Genomic DNA, 26,393 nt, shown 5'->3' on the forward strand with positions numbered 1-26,393 from the left:
ATCGCCATATTGTTTTTTCTCAGGCTCAGGACATAAATGTGAGAACATTTTATCCAGTTTGTATGTTAATGGAAATTTTTGAAAATTCCTCATCTCGGGGATGATATAGGGGTGAAAGTTGGTATGAAAATTTATTACTACCTGGCATAGAAGTATAATATTTTTACAAAGTTTATGTAGTTAATAAGTCGATTATTTGATCGAACTGTATGTCTATTCGCTTTTTTCGTATTAGAAAATCTAGGTATTTTCGGAAAAAAACACCCACAGTTTTTGATATAATTTAGTCCTAGAAAATCTAAAAAATGTATCTTCTTCAGTTTTTAGTGTTTTCTCATCCATTGAATGCACATTTTTTTAAAAGCATTTTAAATAAAATCAAAACAAGAAACTTAAACTGAATAGCTGAATTAACTAAAACAATACTAAGAACACCGTGAACTAACTAAATGTAAACCAACAAAACCCAACAGAAAATTAAAATCGAAACAGCTAATAATAATGATGTACCTATGTAATATCCATGTGAAACAACTGAAGAAACTGACTTAAAATCCTCTGAAAACCTTCAATATTCCCATCTTAGATTCCCATATTCTTTTTCTAGGACACTGTTGCCAATTCTACTTACCAATTTGTATAAACTATATCGGTATCACGGCACATGCAAACAATATGCCGTGTCTGTATCATAAAAGTACCTATTTGCTATATATAAAAGATCAGCTGCTAAATTTTAAATCAATTTAAAATATCAAATAAAATGATAGTAGTGCATAAAACTATTAACAAGCAGGATATAAAATAATTAAAGATAATTTAAGCTGTCTAATAGAAGATAGACTTTAGATTAATATTTGAAATTAACAGCTGAAGTACAGCTAAATACAAACGGCAAGCTGACAACAAAGATCCTATTCTTTAAGAATTTTATATTTCTGATATTTTATATCATTTTTAATTTTAAAGATATCGTCATTTTCTTTATACATATGTATTGATCTTAACCCATTGTTAAAGTTTGTAAATTTCTCATACTTTACAAATAAATATTAGCTGATATTTCCCTAACATCATGTAATTATAGTTATTTATTATTATCCAGGAGAAAGCGCTAATACAATTTACATATAATATTTAATTCTCACATAAAAAAGAATCAAGCTGGCAATCTCGCTTTGACTTTTATAATCGTACGTCGGCTGCGACGGCCAGACGAGCGGCGCGGTGTATCAAAGGCAAGGTTAAATGCGAGAAAGAACGAAAGAAATGGAAGCTTAGGGAAGGGGGGAGTGCGGGAACGATTTGAAGTGACCACGGCTGTTTGTTTGGCCGAATATTTTGCCTTCATCGACGGTATCGCTGCTCTGTCGTCGCACTTCCGAACATAGGTCTTTTTGAACACAAAATTTCCCATAAGGTGTCGCATCTGTTTAAGTTAGTTTGTGGTTTTATGCTTAAATTTTAATGCTAAAATGTACACTTAAAGGGTCCATAAAATATTTATTAGTTGTGAGTGTGAGATTACATTAAGTGAATGAGATATGATTTTTTCTTTTTGTAGTATTTAACGCAGGTGGAAAATCGCTCATACATTATTTTAATTTAAAAAACAAAATATTGCAAACGATATACAGGGTGGCGCACCTCATTCGCCTCGGTTGGTTATACGGAAACGTTAAGATGTAGAAACATAATTTTTTATGGGTATATGTAGAGAGGCAATGTGCATAATTTAAAATACTTTCCAAATGTACAGGGTGTGTCAGAACTAAGATCCATACCAAAGTTATATTTTTTCTTATGAAACACCCGGTATTTTATTTCATTTTTGGATTCTTGGACATAAAATAAGGTATTTATTATAAGGGTTTAATATGTTTAAAAGCTTTGGTTTTTGAGATATTTAAAGATATTTAAATGTGCATGCTATAAAAAAAAAGTTTGTCAACACCCCGTACATTACTTTTAAGAGTGAATTCTAGTGCTGACTTTGACTAAAAAAATGCATTGCTTCCTTAAATTTATACAGGGGTGTGAAAAATTGCTGGTCTATTTTAAATTTTTATTTTACATAAAAACTTTGTTATTTCAAATACAACGCGGGTCAAGTTTCGTTTAGCCGAAATCTGTTAAAAAAGAAAAAACAATTTTTTTGTCATTTAGGTACCTCAGGCAGTATATTACTGAAAAAATTTTGCCGCGGAAACGCGTCACCATTTTTTGAATGCGGTTTAAAAGTAACGAAATGACATACATGAAAAATTAATGTTATTTCATATTTTAGACGTCTTTGTAAATACTAATACGAAAATGAAATTCCGCGGAAATGCGCTGTTGCCATTTTTTTGAATATGGTTCACAAGTAACGAAATGAGATATATAAAAAACTAATATTATTTTATATTGTAGACTTATTTTTAAGCACCGATACAAAAATGAAAATCCGCGGAAATGCCTTGTTTCACCACTATGCAGTGATCTTCTTCCCGACCTTTGACACAGATCAATGAATATTATCTATTCTTATCAACTTAATATCGCTATGGTCAACAAATGCGAAAATTTAAAAACAATTGTCAATAAAGCATAAAAACGACAACTAAACCAAACCAACTAAAACCAAACCGAAAGTATGCAAAATAGTTGAGAATACTATGGAAAACTTAATATTGAAGATTTTCCATTACACCGCCCTTATGATAGATTTCCGCGGAAATAGTTATATAGAAAAGTTATAGCAAATTATTAATCAAACAAAAATATGTAGTTTTTATCTTCCTATCACATTTCGGCACTTCTAAACCCGGAAAAATCAATGAAAATTATTGTGATAAAAATATATTTTCGAATAAATTAGATCACATCGTTATATTAAATGTTTTACGTCATTCTATAATGAAAAAACTATTAAAAACCGTAAAGTTTTAAATTTTAGTTAATAATAGAAAAATTAAAAATTCGAGTTTACTCAAAAACAAAGAATTTCCGCGGCAAAAATCAAATTATGTAGTGCTAGTTTTCTTGTATAGAATCATCCTATAAACTGATATTCTATATAACTGATTTCGGCTAAACGAAACTTGAGCCTACAACGTCCTGTAATTTTTATAATAAATCGAAGCAGATTTATGCCCACTTGCGCCGTTTCTATAAACTTTGTTTAAAGGCTAAACAGTGATTAACTATATATTATTTTATTATAGTTAATCACTGTTTAGCCTTAAACAAAGTTTATACAAACGGTGCAAATGGGCATTAAATGCTCTTTTAAACTATATTAGGGTTTCCTATACCTATCTACATCAGATTTTGAATAAAAAGCCAGTCAAGTTGTGACCACCCAGTATAATAAAATTATCAAAATAATCTCAACTAAGTATAACGTTTAAAATTTATACGAAATTTCAAACACCTAGAGATATAAAAAAAATCAAAGTCGAAAATTTAATGCTTGTCCACCCTGTATAGGGAAAATACAAACCAAAATGTCTGTAAATATAAAGTTTCAAACTTTATCAAATGTCAAACACCTTGAAATTTAAAAAAAATCAAAGTCGCAAAAAAATATTGACCACCCTGTATAAGGAAGTCCCAACAATAGATAAACTTTCATGTATATCTACCAAGAAAAAATTTTTAAACTATTAATAATTTTAACTCAAATAAAAAAATTCAGATCCAAGCATTAGATCTTGACCGCCCTGTATACCAGGTTCAAAAATATATCCAAATATCAAAAATATCAAAACACACACAGCTGACACATCTCCGTTATATGAAATTGTCTAAATTCTATAGACCCAAATAGAAATATCAAAAATAAGAAAGACAATAAAAATTTCAGTCTTAAATCGTACCAAGAAAACAACAACTGTTTCCTCCTCTGTATCATGCCAAAATGGCAATCAAGATGGCTGGTGTCGCCATGGCAATTTGCTAGTGACAGTTAGTAGCTATTTTCAAAATCGACATTAGTTTATGGACTTTATTTAAATTTATATCAGTTTATTTTTATTTAATTTATCTATAATAGTTTAATAAATAAGTATTTATTATTTTATCAAGGAAAATAAAGAAGTAGTTCTTTTTGATTTATATTATAAAGTGTTACTAGAAGTATACTTTACTTTATATAAATAAGTGTCACTAGAAAATTGCCATGGCGACACCAGCCATCTTGATTACAATTTTATTAATAAATCGCTTTTTATTCAAAATCTGGGCCAAATTGGTATAGGAAACCCTAATATAGTTTGAAAGAGCATTTAAATTTGCTTCGACTTATTTAAAAAAATACATAGTGTTGTATTTGAAATAACGAAGTTTTTATGTAAAATAAATATTTAAAATAGACCAACAATTTTTGATACACCTGTATACATTTAAGGAAGCAATCAAGTTTATTAGTAAAGTCTTCTCTGGCTTGAAAGTCAGCACAAGAATTAATTCTGAAAAGTAATGTACGAGGTGTTGACAAACTTTTTTATTATAGCATGCATATTTAAATATCTTTAAATATCTCAAAAACCAAACCTTTTAAACATATTAAACCCTTATAATAAATGCCTTATTTTATGCCCAAGAATCCAAAAATGAAATAAAATACCGGGTGTTCCATAAGAAAAAACATAACTTTGGTATGGATCTTAGTTCTGACACACCCTGTACATTTCAAAATAATTTTAAATTATGCACAGTGCCTTCCCACATGTACCCATAAAATATTTTGTTTCTACATCTTTCCGTCTTCGTATAATCAACCGAAGTGAATGAGGTGCGCCACCCTGTATAGGGTGAGTCTTAGATAAGTGCAAATATTTTCAGGGCTGGTAGATCTCCATAAAAGACACATATTTTCTCTTTAGCGTCTTTCAAATAAGTCCAAAATAACCGTGTTATTTTAATTTGAAAATTTCCAAAAAAAAATGATTTTTTGCTTAAAATGGGAGAACCACTGGGTGGGTTTGGAACACTTTTCTGGGTTTTCTTACTTGTAAGTATAATTTACCACCCACGTTGCCATATTATCAAGAAATTATGTTTTTTAACTAAAAACTTAAAAAATAAAAAAGTTAAAAAATTTTTTTTCAAAAAATACCAAATTTCCAAAAATTTTCTTTTTTGAGATGTATAATAATTTGATTAATAATATATAGGCTTTAAATATTTTTCAAGTGAAATTTCGTTACGCGCGCTGGTAGTAAAAGTCAAGTTTTGGAGCGTTGTAACTCGGGCCCTATGTGAGCTAGGGGACTGAAACTTGAAATGTGTTTCATGATATTTTGACGACGTTTCGTGCACTATGAAACCCCATCATCAATGGCGAAAAAATCGTCGGATTTAAATTAAATTTGGTATGTCGATAGATTGAACCCAGGCCAACTTGACCTTGTATATACGACACGTGTCACTGTGACAGTTTTGACGTAAGAAACGTCAAAAGTAGATGTCCGATCGCGACAAATTTGGTGGGTATGCTATGTGAGCGACGGCGCACACGGTCACACCCTGCAAGATACGACGCGACGTTTCGTTTTTCGTTTACATCTTCACCAGGGTTGGACTAGGGATTTGATATTGAAGAAAAATGTTTGTCGATTTCGGCATAACTGGGGACGGGCTACAGCATGACGCACTCGACGTTTCGAACCGATGCCTCTAAATGGACCAAATCATCAGGATTTTTCTTAATTATGGGTCGATTGGAACCAAACTCGGCACGTGGATAGAAGAAATGGAGTCATCAAACGGACAGACGATCGTTTTAATACAAATTTTGTGAAAGTGATTCAAATTATTTATTAATTTATTACTTTTCCAACATTTCAAAGTACACTTTTTCAAACATGTCGTTCAAATCCTTCAATTTAATAGCTGTCAGTAAGAAGTTTCACTTCAAATATGCTCACATAGTGCACACACAATTTTTTTTGTTTATTGGGAATATTTCTGTAGAAATACTTTGAATAAGAAGACTAAGGAAGGAGCATATCAAAAATCTTAGGTCCACCGCGATGGGTCTCATATATGGCCGACTTAAATTCCGGTTTGTCAGTGCCGTTCTAATTTTATTTAAAAAATGTAAAACTATGATGTAGGGTAGACGTGGGGTAGACTCAATAATTTTTTTTTATTTTACGTTGTGAATAAATGTTGGTAGTTATTAAAATTGTTATAAAAATATAAAATTCTAATAAAAATTGTTAAGTCATAATAATTATTTATAACCATAAACATCTGATACGCTACTGAAGCAGGTAAGTCAAATTGACGTATCTAAATTTTTTGACATCTAATCTTTGACAAGTAGTAAATAAAAGCAAAAATGCAAGAAAAAATATATAATTAGCTAATTTAAGTGAATTTCATAAATGATCGGTTTACTACACGTATGTATATTATATAGTCACTTACTAGCGAAAAGTTGTTCCATTATTTCATACATTTTTGCCGAGATCTATCGCACGCTACACAACCAACTATTTTAGAGTCTTTTTCGACAAATCGCGATAGTGTCACTGTTAATTTAAGTTCTGCCACAATTTCCATCTAGATTTACTACCTTTATACAACTATCAGTAGTAGAATAAATAATAAATAACGTAAAATAAACTCCGTAAAGACTGACAAATCTACAAAATTTCAAATGAAATTCAAATGTGTCAAATGAATCGTCAAACAGAACTGTCAAGGATCCCCACCCTAGAGTCCTTTTTCCGCCCATCATGCATGAATACATGGATAGCATTATGCTCCTTCCTTAGTCTTCTTATTCAAAGGTAGAAATATAAGCTATTATGACATTTCGGCCTGTATATTTGTATTTGATTATAAATTTTATTTATTTTTGGTAATATACTCAATAGCGCAACTACACACCGATTTTTGCGGGGTTTAAGACCTTCCACTTATAAGATAATACTTATTTGAGGTTAAAATCAATTTTTGCCGCTTGTGGGGGCTATTTTTGAAGTAGGGGTGGGGGCTAACATCCTCCTAGCCCCCTCTAGTTGCGCCACTGAATATACTATGATATTAAAAACTAAAAACACAGATTTGAAAAATGCTTTAATGCATGGCGCATATTAATGAATTACTATAAATAATATCGATAAAAAGAAGCACGTGCATTACAAGAAAATATTAATAATAAACATATAGAATCTATAAGATGTTTATAAAAATATGCTCCTGATCAGGTCATAAAATATGATAATCTGGTCACAAGTCAAACTTTATGTTACATTGATAATACTTTAAAAAAATCAAGAAATAATAATACGTTACTGTTGTTGAACATTTTGATTGATAATACAACATGATCGAAAAAAAAAACGGCGTCAGCGATGACTATGAAATAAAGATCGCTCTCATTTTATATCTAAAATTATGTGGGGAATGTCATCGATGTTCATTTCCAAGCCAACTGGACGCCGTTTTTCGATCATGAGGTGGAATAACCGTAAGTGTACGTTCAATCATGATTCGTCGTCAACGATATTTTTTATTTGGACTGACATTTTTTCGTAAGAAATTGTTGTTTTTCACAATGTGTATCTTGGAGAAAGTGGAGTTTTATATTATTAAGGAGTTTATAACAATAATCTTTAGGCATTGTAAAATACTCATAGCATTAGGTTTCATCAATCGATTAATTCATTAAAAAGGGTATTGGAAGTCTTATGTCTTATGTGCCCAGTGCCCACTTCCTCTTTTGGGTTTGAGTCGCCTCTTCTTCCTCATCAAGAGCTACACGCTATAGCAATCCTCATCCTCATCTGTAAAACTACCCATTTCGCAAATTTTCAGAAAATAACATTCCCACTAACTCAGTCGAATGATAATCTAGTATGAATGAGACGGTACGGAAAAGGAACTTGACTGATGTGTGAATAGAACTTAAGAGTCTGTGGTTTGGACTCTGTGCAAACAAAGCAAGCCTCGTCCAGATTAGCAGACTGACAGCAAAACGGAGATACTAATAATTAAAATACTTTACTTTTACGTTTTTTTTTAATAATATACATAATCTAGTGTCTGTTTATCGTAACTGAGCTGTTCTTGTAACACAACTGCATGACTCTGGAATAAATCAATATCTGCAGATTGTTTTTAATTTAACTTGCTATGAAAATATGCAAATTATAACAATCTACTTGCACATAAATAATTTATAAATAATTTGAAAGACAAAAAAGTCAACAGTCGTACCAAAGTCGTACAAAGAAAGACACAGTAGTCCCAAAAATTCTTTCATCCGTCACCAGAGGTTTGGCATTCATAATATCAAAAATCCTGCTGTATATTTTTATAATTTCCCTGGCCCACACATGCGTATACGAATGTTCAGAAACTTTAGGCCATGAGAATGTTTATTTTCAGATAATCGTTTAAAAAATATTTTCTTTGGAGACCATCCACACATCACACATACCACATTGAATAATGAATATTTGCTTTCTGTAAATGCAGAAATATTTGTGTCAGTGCCTACTAACCTAAAAAGCTTACCAAATCAAAGACATACAAATATCACAGATTATATGAATATGTCTATGGTTAGCAACAATGAATTTAAAAAAACGTGCTGTCGATTACGTAACTAAATGTTTAATTGGTATCGATTATATGTATTTAATATAATACCGCGAGTATCTGCAAAATCGATAAAAAATTAGCACTTTAGATACAAAAATGTTAGTTTTTTAAATTTCGCATCTAAAAAGAAAAATAATATACAGGGTGTTGCATTTTAAAAATTGAGATATTTCCGATTTTTTTTTGTATTAAACAACAAATATTATTTTTATTATTATATTATTTTAGTGACATTTGGGGAGTCTGTATGTTTTGCTAAGCGCTTTAACATTTGACTTTCACTGTAAGCAGAAAGGCTAGACATGTATAGTTTTTCCTCAAAAATAACAATTTTTAAATTAAACGTAGGTACTATATTTATATATTGAGCTGGCATTAGAGGAAAACAAGGAGTATTTGATGGATCTTATTGTCAATATTTTCTTATTAATTAGTACTACATATTATACTTTAGTAGGCAGACAAATTGTTCGCATTTTTGCTTTAATTTTTCTATTCCAAACACACAACTTAAACCAAACAATCCGGCTGTCGTATTGTCTCAATTTTTTATATCAAACATTATCTAATATCTTCAAATAAATTTTAATCTGCGAATGTTTTTATTTGCCGTGTGCTAATTATTTTCCCACAATTATAGTCTTTCTCATTTTTATTTCGCGACAATATAACTTTTATCTTTTTTTATATTTATAGTACACTTAAAAATTTTCCATTAGGTAGGCATCGTATAAGATATTTGATAAAAGCAAAAGTATTTTTATATACGCTTGTATTTGACTTTCGTCAATAATATTTATGTTAAATATTTGAACGCAATTAGTCTATGATTGAAAATTCTGATGTACAAATAATTGAAATTGTGGGTAACTACCTGCGATTAAAAAAAAACGCCGGCACAGTAGGCGTAGACACATTTTAGTTAGAGGATTATGTAGATTTGAGTCGTTTAAGCTAGCCGCCTTTCGTCCCTTAGACATGCCTAGATCTTTAGTCAAAAACTCATATTTAAAAAATTATAATAACTAAAGGCTCATACACTTGAGTCATTTTTAATGATTATCTTGGAGGAATCTCCAAAGTGAGCAGTCTAGGTTGCTTCTAATTCAAGTTTCATTTAAAGTATACAACAAAGTAAAACTTATTATAAAATACAGGATGTTTCAAACTGTATTCCGGAAACTTCGGCAGCATATTCCGTAGATAAAAATAAGTAAAAAAGTTCGTATATGTCCTAAAATACTTAGTTTCTGAGATTGGTGTAAAATTTTCATATTTATTTCGACTTTTTCCAAATAATTTCCAAAGTAACGTCAATATTTGGATGAAAATTGGCTTATTGGAGTTTTTTGACATGAGAAATTTAATATTGATGTCAATATGACTCCTACTTGTAGAGGGCGCCACCTACCTATTTTTTAACTGGTTTCAAGCTTTGAATAAAAAGATATATAATAATTTTATTCAAAGGTTTCAAGAGTAATAACTTTTCATCCGTACCTGTATAAAACTACTGAGTAAAAAATATATATTTACGAAGTTTTTAACGTAAAAAAGATTTCTTGGTAAAAATCGCTTCGAGTGGTTCTCCAGATATTTGTAATAGAAATTATCAATGCCTGTCATTATTGACAGAAATTAAACATGTTAACAATAGTTATTAGACTGAAATCATTCATGTTTTATCATAATTTTTATAAGAAAAGTTTATGATTAATTTAAAAAAGTAATAAGTTCCCAAATTTATCATTTCAGTCAAATAACTATCTACTCAACATGTTTATTTTTTTTTCAATAATGACATGTATTGATTATTTCCATTCTAAATATCTTGGGAACGGTTGCTCGTCGCCATTTTTACCAGGAGACATTTTTTACGTAAAAAATCAGGTAAATGCATATTTTTTTACTCAGTAGTTTTATACAGGTACGGACGAAAAGTTATTACTCTTTAAAACAGTTAAAACACATGTAGGTGGCGGCTCCTATAAATAGGAGTTATATCGACATCAAAATCAAATTTTTCATGTCAAAAAAACTCCCAGATATCAATTTTCATCCAAGTATTGCCATTAATTTAGAAATTATTTGGAAAAAATCGAAATAAAAATGACACTTACACACCGTGTATCTCCAAAACTAAGTATTTTAGGACATACATATATACAAACTTTTTTACTTATTTTTATCTGCAGAATATGTTGCTGAAGTTTCCAGAATACAGTTCGGACCACTCTGTATAATAATTATAATAATAATACTGGGTGAGTCTTAAATAAGTGCAAATATTTTGAAGGGGAGTATATTTCGATCCCAGAAACACGCCTATAAGTAGTGATGAGAAAAACCGATTAATTTCAATAATCGAGTACTCAAGTATCAAGCGATTGCAATAACCGAGTGATCACTCGAGCGAAATATCGCTCGTATTTAAAAATACGGTTTTTTGTCCGTCGCATGTTGTAAGTACTTGTTAACGCCAAGCGCCAAGCAATAAGCTGCGTGCGCAGGGTACATACTATTCTTTCGGTAATGAAAGGCAAGTAGTAAGCGGCGAGCGATTCGCTTGATCGCCTGATTTAGTTTATTTCGAAGCATTGTCGATGTAGGTCGTAAAATTTTGTCCCTCGGATAGGCAACGGATAAATATACCGGGTGCGTCTCAAAAGTGGCTCACCCCTATAACTTTTTTATTTTTTCAGATAAAACAACGAGATTTGGTATGTTATAGTCTATGACATAAGTTAGGATTGATTGACATATTCAATTGTTTTTCAATTTCTGCAACTTTTGATTTTTAAATCGCACCCTCGGTATTTTTTTACTCTATTCGGTAGAAAATGACACTCTGAATAGAATGACATATCACATGTCAACTTTTGAAATTTTCGCATATGGTTTATTTGAAATTGTAACATGCGGTTCATAACGACAATTTGACTCGAAGTACCAAGTGTGTGGTATCAAATTATTCGTAAAAAAAAATCTTCTTCGAAATATGCTAATGAGCCACCCTCGTTCCATTTGAAAAAAATTGAGATATGATCAAAAATACGATTTGGGCATCTTTTAACCGGCCACGGCAAGACACTAAAACATTAGACGATCAAATCTATTTTTCCAAGGCTCCTTGATTAAAAATTAGTGTTTTTAACACAGCCATGGCACTCTAGACTGAAATTTAAAATACAATTTGTTTTTAAGCGCATGAAAACATAAGAATATATATATATATTTTACAGTTTATTAAATATAAATTTTGACTACAAGGTAGAAAGTAAATCACAATATTTGACAAAACTTATAAGTATATCATTTTTACAGTTAATAAATAATAAAACTATTTCTGTCTATGATATTTAAAATTTAGATAGATAGAATATTAAAAAACATACCGGTATTTGCAGACGCAGGCCCAAATTCAATAAAAACCAAAATTTTTCCTGCGAAAATGGGGCTTTTTTTCACAGAAAAGGTATTTTTTGATTTATCAACAATCATTGTCAAGTTGACAATATACAGGGTTTTTTCTAATTAGTCTACAAAATTGTGGTGTGATTCCTCATGTCTTCTTAAAACAATTTTTATATAACCATTGGGTCTAAAGTACTTCCTTTCTGATCTACAGGGTGTTAAAAATTAAAAGAAAATCGATATTTTGCTTAACATAAATGGTACACTACTGCTTTTTTAAAGAAAACATATTTTTTTCTTGACTGGCCATCCTTTTTCAACAAAATTGATCTTTTGAGTTTTTCTTGTTCATCAAACGGTTGCCGAGAAAAAAATAAATATACTTATTAAGAGCCCGCCTTAAGCCGTTTTCTAACGATTTTTTATTTTTTAGATTAATTAGGAAACACCCTGTATATGCATATCACAGGCAACCAAATAAACTAGTAACCTCTAAAAATAATATTTTTCCTACCACTAGCGACGTACCGTGTTTTTAGTGAGTACTAAATTATTTTATCAAAATTTCACCATATAAGTTTCCAGGCAATGGTTATAGTCTTCTTATGATCAATGCTATGAGGGTGCAGCCACACTATCCTAAAAACGGCGTATCGGCGTAACGGCGTAACGACCTTGAATCGATTTCCAGTAACTCTATTGGCTGAAATTTTTGACAGATGAATTTGACAGATAAAATTTTTGACAGATGAATGTTTCAGCCAATAGAATTACTGGAAATCTATTCAAGGTCATTACGCCGTTACGCCGATACGCCGTTTTTAGGATAGTGTGGCTGCACCCTGACGGAAAGATACATGGTTTTTGAGTTGTCAACAATCAGTCTTGTAAAATAGTTGTAAAAATACGTGCCATAGATAATTTACCAATAAAAATTCCTTTTACAATAATAAAAAGACGTTTAAAACAAAATAAAATTTAACAATTATTGCGTGAGACTATCAAAAGAAAATCATTTTATGACAAAATTAAGTACTAATTCGAAATCCCTTTCATGAGCTGCAACAACATTAAATTACCTCTGATATTATAAAATTTACAATAGTTACATATTATATTCAAAGTCTCCTTCAGAAAAAATCTATTTTATGGATGCATAAAAAGCTCTACTTACAAGAAACATTGAGGGACGATTTCAACATGACAGGCTTTATTTAAACATTTATATACAGCTCAGAGTGTTTCAAAACAAATGCGAAAAACTTCAGGGGGTGATTCCTTGTTCAAAATAAAGGGTAGTTTGCTTCATAAACGTTGGGTCAAAAGTCAACCATTAGGGAGATATTGCGGTACAAAGATGGCGGAAAAATAATGTTTTTATTTTTTATCTTGAAAACGAAAAGAGATAGACTAATGAAATTTTATGGAAGCATTACTGTTATGAAAACACACTTTCAGGTAATTTTTTTACTTTTTTAAAATGAGTGGAAGGGGTTGAAATAAACTACCCCTATCATTCTTGTTAACGAAATTTAAAGAAAAATCTTATCAAACTCGTGCAAAAAAATTAATTTGGATAGTTTAGTTTGTTTAGAAACTTTTTTATCTCTTGTATTTTTTTGATGAAACTCACCGATTTGAAATTAAAAAATAAAAAGTAAAGCATTACATGTCAGGACAAAAAACATTTTCTGATAAAGAATCTAGTGGGCTGCTGTAATTTTTTTAGGAAAAAATCTAGTCGGCCGCTGTTACTTTTAGATGTTCCTAATATTATTTTATTTTACATTACTCTACTGCAATACGTTATTATCTAGATGATTATTATTATCGTTATTATCACTAGATTCTTAATCTAAAAATGTTTTTTGTCCTGACATGTAATGCTTTACATTTTATTTTTTAATTTCCAATCGGTGAATTTTATCAAAAAACACAAGAGGTAAAAAGTTTCTAAACAAACTAAACTATCCAAATTAAAGCATTTGCATGTGTTTGATAAGCTTTTTCTTTAAATTTCGTTAACAAGAATGATAGGGGTAGTTTATTTCAACCCCTTCCACTCATTTTAAAAAAGTAAAAAAATTACCTGAAAGTGTGTTTTCATAACAGTAATGCTTCCATAAAATTTCATTAGTCTATCTCTTTTCGTTTTCAAGATAAAAAATAAAAACATTATTTTTCCGCCATCTTTGTACCGCGATATCTCCCTAATGGTTGACTTTTGGCCCAACGTTTATAAAGCAAACTACCTTTTATTTTGAACAAGGAATCACCCCCTAAAGTTTTTCGCATTTGTTTTGAAACACCCTGTATATTTCATATCATTAAATTTTTGTTGCCAACCATGGACGTATTCGGCGCCGTGCTGACTAACTGGAATTTAAATTTCGCACTGGGTATTCAGATGGTAGCTCTGCTGTAAAAAATGTCAAGATGCCTCATTTATTTATTTATTTCCTGACATTGTCATTCGTTTTGACAATTCAGTTTTGTATTACAAGTTTTTGGTTTAAGTGTTGTGATACTTTAAGCTAGGTTAGTGTTGTGATACTTTAAGTTTCAGCTTGAAAATGTTTACTAGCATACCTTGCAGTCGGACATTGTTTTTGAAATTGTTGCAGTCGAAAAATATTTTGATTAAAAGAAAATATATAAAAGCGGGCAACGCTGTGTCGGTCAAGTTTAATCACGTGACTAAAAGTCTATTTGGTATGAACTGTAGCTCATCATCAAATATCTTGGTAGTAACAAAAACTCTACAGAAGTAGGTATATAACTCAAGAGTCAAGAAATGGGGATAAGTTTCTTAGTACCTACTACTTGTTTGTTACTGACTTTACATACATACATACCGCCATTACTCGCTGACGAGTATTTGACACGCATCAGAAGATGGTCACGCAAGGCGTTTTCTTTCATGAGCTTTTCTGTGACTGAAAAGCCCGATACGTGATGTTATCTGTGTCTACCGCACTCCGGACATTCAAACATCTCACTACTTTGTTATTGCCTCTTTACTTTTTGGTTGTCGCTCTTAACTGACTTTACAATTTTTCTCCATTCCGTTCTATTGTGAACTGCCTCTTCCCACTTATTCTGCTTGTTAATTCCCTTTAAGTTTTCGTGGAAAATATCCTTGAACCTTTTGAGTTGTCCACCCGGCCTCCTCTTACCGTCTACAAGCTCACCGTAAAGCAGAGATTTTGGTATGCGGTTTTCTTGCATTCTGCATACGTGACCAGCCCGTCTTAAGTGGGACTTTGTAATCATGACTTCAATACTCTCGCAGTTAGCTTTTTCAAGGACCGATACGTTTGAGACATGATGAAACCATTTTATGTTTAAGAGTTGTCTAAGATGTCTCTGTTGCAACTTGTTTAATGCGTTCATGTGTCGGCGGTATGGCACCCAGGTTTCGCTTCCATATAACATGGTGGGAATTATGATCGCTCGGTACACCGCAAGTTTCGTTTTTGTGCTCAAGTCATGATTGTAGAAAACCCTGTCTTAATTTCCAGAATGCTCTTGAGGCGCTGCTAATCCTGTGCTGAATTTCAGAGTCGATATTGGACTTTTCCGAAATCAAACTGCCGAGGTAATTGAATTCCGCTACATATTCCAACACTTCATCTCCGATTTTTATAGCATTATTGTGATCTTCCGGGGGAGTGCACATGATTTTAGTTTTATCGATGTTCAGCTTAGGTCCCAAGGCCTCGTATGCCCATGTATATGTGTTCAACATTTCTTGCAATTGCTGTAACGTATTTGCAAGTAGAGCACAGTCATCAGCGTATTGAAGTTCTGTGATGAATTTTGTACGTGTTTTTGCCCTGAGTCTTTTTATGTTGAACAGACCGCCCTCGTATCTGTATCTAATGCCCAAACCTCTCTCCTGCGGTTTGCTGTCCACTATAATGGAGAGCGCTGCCATGAATATATTGAATAGGAGAGGCGCTAAGACACATCCCTGCCTAACGCCTGTGTTTGTTAGGAAGGGATCGCTCAGTGATCCATGATATGACACTCTTGATTTGTTGTTGTTATGGAGGCTTTTACATACTGTCAGAAATTTGATGGGTACTCAGAACTTTTTCATAATTGCCCAAAGTGCATCTCTGTTCACAGAGTCGAAGGCATTTGTTAGATCGATGAATGCAACGTAAAGTTTAGACTGGCTGCTCTTTTACTTTTTCCTGTAGTTGCCAGATTGAGAATATAGAATCGACGGTACCGCGGTTGGTGCGAAAACCCGTTTGTGATTCTGGGAGGATTTTTTCTATATGTGGGTGCAGGCGGTTTGACATAATTTTTGCAAGAATTTTTTCTCCGATAGCCAGTAGTGAAATTCCTCGGTAGTTTCCGCAGTCTGATGCACTTCCTTTGTTCTTAAATATATTCACTATATTCGCGTTACGTACCTCTCCGCTTTCCCATATGACATCAAAGAGAGCCTTAAGATGACCAATAAGTTCTTTACTTGCACACTTATAGATTTCCGCCGGAATCGCGTCACAGCCAGTTGATTTGTTGTTTTTAAGCTGTTTTATGGAGTCCTTTATTTCCTGTTCTGTTATTGGAATGTCTAATACATCGAGGCTGTTATACTGAGGTAATATGTTGAGTGCTTCCATATTGGGGTTGTTTTCTTGGTTAAGGATATGGCTGTAATGTTCTTTCCAGCGGTTTCTTGACTGACTTTATCAATACGGGAAATGCAATACATTTGACAGAGAGTTTCAATTTTTTTCAAACGCTTACTATGATGCTGTATGTCACGAATTCCGATTTAGCATTTTTATAACAGCTTTAATCTCTTTCATAATATAACGTTTTATAAGCTAATGCATCTAAGTATCTATATAGGTTCATTCAGTTCTTAAATTATTATCGGGCGGCTTAGAAATTATATCATTTAAGTAAACCAATAATTGGGTTGTAAAATTAATACTTTGCAATAGCTAGGGTTTGATTTTGCTGGAAATCGATACATCCTATTTAACTACGTAGACTTTTATAGAATGATAAATCGAGTAATATCTTCATTAATCAAATGAAAAACAATAACAAACTTGTATCTTTGAACTATTAATTTTTACAGTTTTCAATTAGAACTACATACTCATAGTTGAAAATATAAATTTGATTTTTTTTTTATTTAATAATCAAAATTATTAAGCAATTACTTCGATAATAAAGTTAGTCTGCGATAATACTTTGGTTTGTTATGTCAGAATATCAGGACATCGACGGTTTTGATCGAGCCTCACGCCTCACACTGTCAGTATGTTGACAGTATCTCCAAAAAATGTCAGTAATATCCTGTAATATTGAACGTGTGAGGGTAAATACTGCTGAAAGTGTTAGTATACTGATATACTCTAATTATCCTGAAATGTCCTGAAATAATTCACTAATATCCCAGAATATTGGTACCCGCAGGTACTGCTGAGCACCCCCAGAGAAATCTTGAATTATGACTCTTGGCTACGTATTAATTTTCATTTGCTTGTGATGTAGTAAAAATGACGTTTTCTAAATTTCTTTAGTTAATATTATTTTTTTGTGTTCAAAAAATGTGTTAATTTTTATTTTTTTTTAGAAAATTTGTAGGTATTTAAGTATCTACGAGAACACGGTTTGATAATCAAGTCTATGAAATTTATTGATAGAGAAATTCATGTTAACGTTTTATTCAAAAAATGTGTTCTTTAAAATCATTCTTCATTTATTAAAAAACAAGTCCTAGGCTCCCCCCTGTGATCAACCCTTGGCCCCCCCAGGATGAATTGCTAGTTACGCTAATGCTGGGCGCAAGTCCACCAAGGGATAGAAGGTAATAAAAAAGCAAGAAAAGCAGCGAACACTCCACTAACTGGACCAGAACCGTTCTGCTTCCCGAGTGGAAACCAGGGTTGCCACAAGAAAATTTTTGATTGTGCAGAACTTGACCATAAAAATGTGTAGCATTGTGTAGCCACCAATGACCAATAATAGTAAACTATCTAATAAGACTAAGAAAAAGACGTACGTTCAACAAATTTTAAAACATGGTGGTAAAACGAATGGAGTCTCACCTCCACTCGTTTGTATACGTCAATATATTCATTTCCCATTTCATTTCCTCTCATGCCAGCAAATATTGCAATGACGTTAAAATTCATGTCGCCAAACTAACGATTTTATGGACAAATTAGACCGGTTAAAAAAGCCTGTATAAAAACTGTAAACAATTCAGGACTGTTTAACCGGCCAAATTTGTCCATAGAAACTGCAGTCCTTGCTGATATGAGAGGAAGTGAAATAGAAATTGAATATTATTCACGTATGCCAACGAGTAGAAGTGTGACTGAACTAGAGTGACGTAATTGAGGCAGTGAAATTTGGCCAAAGTACGTGTTGTGTATTATTTAAGGAATTAAACAATCCTGTCTATTTACCGTTTTTGACTCGACCAATATACGGTCCTTGATTCATGACCCAGTTCATACTCTGACATTTTACTGAACACCTGAACACTAATGACGGAAAATGTTATTTGTCAGTTCAAAATTTAAAGTTCAGTTGTGGCCTCTTTTAATGTAACTTAGATAACTTAAAAGCAAAAAAAAAACAGCTTTTGTCAGCTAATTTACTGTTCTGGTATTATTTTTTATAAGAAATATGTAAATTCTCAAAATGTGTAGCACAGCCGATTGTGGTGTAGCTGTGCAATCATGGAAGAAAATGTGTAGCAAAATACACAATTGTGTAGCTTGTCGTAACCCTGGTGGAAACCAACTTAAGAGTGTATTACGCTGTGCTTTCGGGTCGCTCTAAGGGGTGGGGTAAAGCGGGTGTGTGGCCGCAGGAAATATAAGTATATTATATTTCAGAAATCTGCCTAAGGCTTAGCCCGATCCTGTCGTGTTAATCCACACCCAAAATTCCAAACACACGTGCTTTGATTAAAGTTTGCAGAGCTTCAGCATTTGCCATAAAATAGCAAGCAATTTGTTACAAAACTATTTAAATTATATAGCACTGTAAATGTTTGACCATCAAAATCTTTAAAATAAAGAAATTGTCTAAAATAGTGCTACAATAAGGATACAGTATAATCCTTTATCTTTAATTTCCTTCTTCATTTGTGTAAAAATACCTAGCCAGTTTTACATAAAACGTTAAATGCCAAACGCTTATTTTGCTACTTTTTCGGACTAGTGAAATTACTCTTAAAGTGGAACGCAAGATCCTGGAATACTCCATCCGTAACCTGGAATGGGAATCCTTCAACGGTCCAAGACACTCGAAGAAATTTCTCAGAACATACGACCGAAAGGACATTAAAGATTAAAAACCTTGATTTAAGTAAGAACAATCTTCGGATTGTCACGGGTAGGAAACGCAATCCCGCAAGTGCTGGATCCCGCAAATGCTGGACCCTCCGCTGAAATTCCGCGGGATCAAAATTGCGGGATTTACCGTGCGGGATCTGCGGGATTGACACATTACTACTGGGTAACCGAATACTTAAATCCCCTTACGCCTTGGCCTCTTGGCCATTAAAAATAAGTGAAACAAACACGTTAGTTGTTAGATTTCTTTCTGGCGTATGTGCGTATAAGCAGCGTAAGTGAAGAAAAGTGTTTAACTAGTACTTATGGACAATTTCGTCAAATAAACTGCCGGACATAATTATCGGGACAAGCAAAATTTTAAGGTAAATTTAAAGTTGAATATCTCTTGAACTAAAAAAGATTTTGGGATGTGGTTGGGACCAGGTTGTAAATGCATCTATTGTGACTAAGATGCTCTGTGGTTTTCGAAAATATATTTAGCGAATTATCGTATACAGGGTGTTTTACAAGAGTGTGAAAATTTGGTCAAGAATCTTTTTTACCGCAAATTTACAATTCTTAAAAAATCGAAATTTTTACCAAGTATGACAGTACGACTAATCTGTATTGAAATTAGAAAAAACAATTTGGTCGGTTTTTTATTTTTTTTGTTTTAAGGAAAATACGACGTTTTTTCGAAAAAATATGCATTTTTAGTCATACGTATGGTCCTAAATGGTACAAAAAGCTTTGTACATTCTGCATATGCCAAAAAATTATTGATATAGATCTAAAAGCAGATAACTAACACAAGATAAAAAAAACTTCAACATCAGAATAATATTTTTACTTATAAAATAAGTAGATAAATTATAATAAATAAGTTTATTTAGTATTAAATATATTCTTTGAACACCTTGTATACATTAGTCCAAATTTCTGTACAGCTAGTTTAAGATACACGCTATATCAATATATTGTGGGCCTATGCAAAATGTACAATGCTTTTTGTACCATTTAGGACCAAATGTATGACTATAAATGCATATTTTTCGAAAAAACCTCGTATTTTCCTTAAAACAAATTTTTTTAAAAAACCCACCAAATTGTTTTTTTCCAATTTCAATACAGATTAGTCGTACATACTTAAAATTTCAATTAATTGCATAAAACCATTATATTAGCCAGTTTAATAGGTTAAGTACTAAGAGGAGCATTTATTGTTTACAATCCCGCAATTTTGCGGATCCCGCGGGATTGATTGCTTTAATCCCGCGGGTTTGTGGGATTGAGATTTTGGTGCGGGATTGCATTCCCTAGTCACGGGGTTTTTGACAGGACGCTGCGCAGTCTCCTCAATGAACATCTCAGTAGATTGAAGCTAAGAAACAGCGGAGAATGCAGATTTTGTGGGCAAAATGGAGAAACATGGAAAATGGTGACATAAACTTTGTGCCACAACTGTACATACTTTTTATATTGGTACAATTTAAATCTACCGGAAGTTTTTAAAAGAGAGTAGATAAAGCTCAGTGATATCGAAAACTGTGATGGAATGCCGAGAAGCACTGTCCTGGCTGCGTCAGGGCGGGGCTACTCTGTGCTGGGTGCCAGGCCACAGCAATCTGGTGGGCAATCAGAAAGCAGACCACAAAGCAGACAGACTCGCCAAAGACGGGGCCCGGGTATAGGCCGTGGCAGATGACCCACCAGTTGCGACGATCAACACACTGAAGGAAGCTATAGGAACTGCCATCAAAGCCAAGCAGCAAGAGACGTGGCAACACCGTGAAGACTGCGCTACAGCTCGAAGACTATGGCCAGTGGTAGATAGCAAAAAGACAAAACAACTACTAGAGCACAAAAAGGACCTAGTACGCATAATTGTAGGTGTCGTCAATGGAAACTGTCCTCATGAGGGTAAATCTCGTGAGATGGAAAGTTTCCGACGACGACTACTGCAGAGAATGCGGAGAAGAAGCCATAGAGCACCTGCTGTGCCACTGTCCGGCACTGGAATACCGACGCTTTAAAACAGAAGTCAAGCAGAAGCCAACATCAGTGACTTCGGGAACTTTGTAAACAGCTGGAAGTGCTTTAACGCAAAGAAAGAATGAGAGGAAGGTTTGGGGACAATGGGCCCAAAAGGCCTTCGAGTGAGAGATCAAACATGATCCCAAACTCCAGCAACCTAACCTAACCTAGATAAAGCTCGTTGATAAAGATTGAAAAACAAAAACCAGTTGGATGCAGTTGATAAGTTCAACTCAAAACTATAAAAATTCTGGAATTTTTTTAAATATCTATGTAGGTATGTGTACAATTCATCAGACAAACTGCGCATTGCCTGTCAAATCAACATTGTTAGAGCTATATTTAAATAATAATTATAACAAATAGAACGCTCGTGTGATAATTCGCAAGACAAATCCTTTTGTCAATATTACCCGAACAAATTTTATATTACTTGCGAAAAATATCCGCTACATCAGCAATGAATTCATTACTTTTCATATTAAATAGTTTCAGTTTACTATAGATACGTTTTTTAAACAGCTTATCATTGTTTTTATTACTATTTATAGAACCGTTATGTTATTATTTACCTCCTATTATTATTTTTCTATTTAGTTACTTGCAGCCTACTAAAACCTTTAGTGTTTTTAGATATAAACTAATATAAATTTTTATCCATTCTTTTAAATGGAATGCTCTGTATTTTGTATCACAAAGAAACATAGTCTTGTTTAATCCTATTGTTTTATTAAGCATTCTTACTCATATACCAAAGATCGATATTTAAAAATTCTGCAAAATCGGCCTGATGATGGGAATAAATTCCCGAAACGCTCATCGGATGGTTGTGTCCTTCGGTCTGATCAACTTAATATAGAAATTCGCATATTTGTAGGCCTTTTAACTTCTCTTTATATTGTTTTATTATGAAAATATTTTTTAAGTACCTATACGTTTATACCATTTTACATAGGTGTCATAGGTGAAGTCTGTCTAAAAAGCCAGGAAATATTTTGACAGAGATATAGAAAGAATGACAGAAAATGCAATTTACCCATGAATTAAAATGACAGCAAAAAATTTAAAAACAACTGAAAATACTGTATAACCATTTCCCCCATATAGTTTATACAATATAAACATACACAACATTATTTAAACATTAGTTGTTTATTGTGATAATTTTTAAAATCACGTAATTGAACATTTTATGTAGGATAATTAAGTTTTTATTTTGATCTAAATCTGTAGTGATTACAGGCAAATTAATTATCATATTTTACTTTTATCATCAAAATATACTGTTTTTTTTAAGTTAATGGTGTTTTTGTATACATGTCGGGCTTTTTCGGTCCGTCGGTCCGAAATTTATGTGGATAACATAAATTCCAGCTGTTGTCAAGTTTCCTAAAAACATAACACCCATGCACATTCCTCCCTCATCTTCTTTACCACCCACAAAATTACAACAATTATTAGGTAATCCAAAAGATAAAACACCTCCACTGGAAAGGTCGGGTATTTATGAAATTTCTTCACTTGGTATTTCGAGTCAAATTGTCATTATGAACAATACATTTTTTTGATTCCAGAGTTTCCATTACAAAGTTTTGGCCCATTCGAGAAACGATCTTCAACAAGTCTCAAGGGACCCCTCAGGGTATTGAGACTATGTCTTCTAGCAGTCATAGTCCCTACCCTTATTCTTGGGGTTCCCTTGTATTTGAGGTACAACGTGTATGGCGCCCAATTGTATCCATTAGCCATGTCGGATATGCGCATGTTAGATAACAAAGTGTCTACAACTTGGTGTCAGGTATGAATAAATTCAATTATCTTCAAAGTTTATATCGTATTTAAAAATAATATTGATTAATAAAATATAAGTACGAACAGTCATCAAGTTTATAACTTAATACACTAGTAAAAATTAATTTTATTTTTACATTCAACTATACTCCGTATTAAAGAATATCTTTATTTTTGGTATAGCATTTTTTATTTTACGTTCCAAGTGCAACTGTGAATATCAGTGAAGATTAGAAATAATGAGTTTCTTAAAATAACATAGTATGTCATTTGATCTTCATTTTGTTAATGTTTTGAAGAATGTAATGGGATTATATTATCAGTATTTTAAAATATAGACGTTTGTGAAAAACAGATAATTATGTTTTTTAACCTAAACAAGTCTGTCTGTATTTAAATTGTACAGTTTTTTAGCATTTTACTCCAATGGTTTTATAAACATTTTGGTCTGTCTTCAGCTTGGGATGATATTAATTAATAGTCTAAGAGCTGGCAACGTTCGAGAGATAATTTTAAGAAAGCTGGTCCTTTAATATATCTTTTGGCATGTTCTCTAGAACAGCGTGTGGGCCCTCTGGCTGCCGGTAGACGTTGCTGTTACTACTGCGCATCATGGTACAAAGAATACAAGGTATGATCGATAGCGGCTCCAATTTCGTTCAGTTCGCGCATACCACCTGTAACGTCACTAGGAAAATGAGGAATAAATAAAAAATAAAGAAAGTTGACAGGAGATCTGCATTTTTTGGGGTTATGGTTAAGAATTGTTTATTTTTAAGACTTTTTAGTTCGTTTAATTTAATAATTACTAAAACCAGCAGTTCCAAAAAAATATATTTAAAAATAATAATTATCTATTAACATGGATTTGGACTTTGGACCATAATAGGTAAGAATACTAAATTTATTTCTATATTCGGTACCTATAAAATTGTTTATTAGGTTTTTAGTTTGCGATGTTTATGGTAAACAATTCTCTGATTTCACATGAGGACAGAGATGAGGATATATATGGAAAAGTAACCACAAGAGGAATTGTTACATCATTTAAAAAATGTTGGGAATTTTATCGTTTCCCATCGAAAAGTAGAAAATGCCAATGCAGATGAATGTATTGTAATTGTGATAGAAGTAATTCCAAGGGTGAAGTTTATTATAATTAGTGGAAGTAATTCCGAGGGTGAAGTTTATTGTAATTAGTGACCTGTGCTTCTTTTTATATGTAGATGTTTCAGGTTTTGAGAATAAATCGGTTGAACGAAACCCAAAATTTACAGGAAGTATTTGCATACCCAGAATATGCCCATCAAGGATTATATAGCTCAAATTTTCTTTAATGGTAGGCAATTATTCAATGCAAATTAACTTTTTAAGTGACTGAAATATTAAATAGTTTACAATATGGTATATCATTAAAAATATATTACTTTTAGGTACAATTAGGGCCCGATACATTTCAAAAAGTAGAATATTATTTTATATTAAATGAGGTATTGTACTAACAATCAATTTATATTAATACCGGAGATTAAAAAATAACAGAATAAATAGTTCTACTAACAATCAATTTATATTAATACCGGAGATTAAAAAATAACAGAATAAATAGTTCTTTTTTTATACTACAAAAATAAACTATAGAATACAACAGTATTTAAAAAAATAAATAAAAAGTTATGTCCCGGCCGAGATTCGAACTCCGGTCTCTCGCTTCCTAGCCCGACTCCTTACGCACTGCTCCACAGTAACTTGCTTAGCCATAATTCAATGACGGTATATAAACAAAAAAACAGGTTTATAACAATATCTTGACGATTTGAACTGACGCGCGGGGCGTGCTGACCAATAGCGCCTGTTATCACCTGTGACGTAGCGACCAACCTGCGCAATATCATACCTTGTATTCTTTGTACCATGACTGCGCATCACATCTGTACAGGGTGTCCCATTTTCGTGTGTTTTATGGGATTTATCGTTTATGAGTAGAGATACAATATTGCGGTTATACAATATTCACATTATTTTGCTCCTTTTTTATAAAACTAAATATGCATTTCTTTCCTTATTAATGGAGTATACTATTATTTATAGAAAGCTTATAAAAAGGCAAATAAAAAAAAAACTGTTCCCATCCCGTTTAAAAACATAAGTTTGAGTTATATTTCGAAAATGACAGCTCCCAGCGAAAAACTAGTTACGCCATTGGATTCTACATAAAATAAACTCTAAGGGACACATATTTGTTCTTTTTGATATATTACAATCTTATAATAAGATAATAATCGATTATCTAATCGAGATATGAGGGGCACGAGGGGTGTCAAAAATGCATTAAACTCAAATTCGCCCTGTATTTCAGGAACTAAGAAGGCTAAAAGAAGAATCTAGGTTTAGCATATTTAGTTTCATAAAAAAGCACGCTGTTCAAGAGAGCATAACAAAAGATATATTAAGTAAAGAACCAGCTTTCTTAAAATTCTTGTTTTCCCGACGTTGCGTTGCTAGCTCTCGTACTATAACTAGATTAGAGTCGATTTTTTTTGATGTGGCTAGAGGCCTGTTCCACTGCCACCTTTTGATCTATTGTGGTCCCATCATTCAGATCTTCAGATCTATAGTGGTCCTCTTCTTATCTCTAGGTTGCATTCTCCAATCCTATTCTTTTCAAAGAGTCTAATAACTTGGAGACTTCATATAGTTCTTGGAACCCTTCATATAGTTCTTTATCAATTGATTATATTATCATTGCCAGAGTCATTGCCCTAGTACAAAGAATTGCATATTTGCCACGCTGTAGCATTAACATTTAACATAGATACCTATTAAGCTTACATTATTCTGTTAGTTGACTTGCTAAAGCTTTGAATTTTCTGTCTATTAGCTAACTAACTAAACTACTAAGTAATGAGTTGAACAATAGTTTAGAAATGCCACATCCTTATTTCTTTTGTATTATTAGTTAAAACTTGTTCGTTTTGATTTTATATAATTTTTGTAGTTGCTCTAAGGTACAAAAAAAAACAACAACGTGAAAAAACATGCTAGATTATAGTTGTTTATAAAAAAATCATCACCCCCATTCTCAAACCATTTTTTTGACTACCCCTCTAAAATTGACTTAAAATACTTCTCTGTGCATTGCTATAAAATTTAATAAACATATAAGTCCGATATTGGCGTTTTACTCCAGATAGGTACATAGATATGTTACCTGTGGTTTTACTCAAAAAA

General features: G+C 32.4%; 1 protein-coding gene across 1 annotated transcript in view; it reads left to right on the forward strand.

Annotated features, from left to right (window-relative positions):
* LOC115889776 overlaps window positions 1-26,393 on the forward strand; it is a 39,389-nt gene that overhangs the window by 2,017 nt on the left and 10,979 nt on the right. Inside the window, exon 2 of the mRNA XM_030909857.1 lies at window positions 22,946-23,169. Within this exon, the coding sequence (XP_030765717.1) occupies window positions 22,946-23,169 (224 nt within the window). The remainder of the gene's footprint in view (window positions 1-22,945; window positions 23,170-26,393) is intronic.

Source organism: Sitophilus oryzae, unplaced genomic scaffold (genome assembly GCF_002938485.1).
Source record: "Sitophilus oryzae breed Bouriz unplaced genomic scaffold, Soryzae_2.0 scaffold_847_pilon_pilon, whole genome shotgun sequence".
Classification (NCBI taxonomy): domain Eukaryota; kingdom Metazoa; phylum Arthropoda; class Insecta; order Coleoptera; family Curculionidae; genus Sitophilus; species Sitophilus oryzae.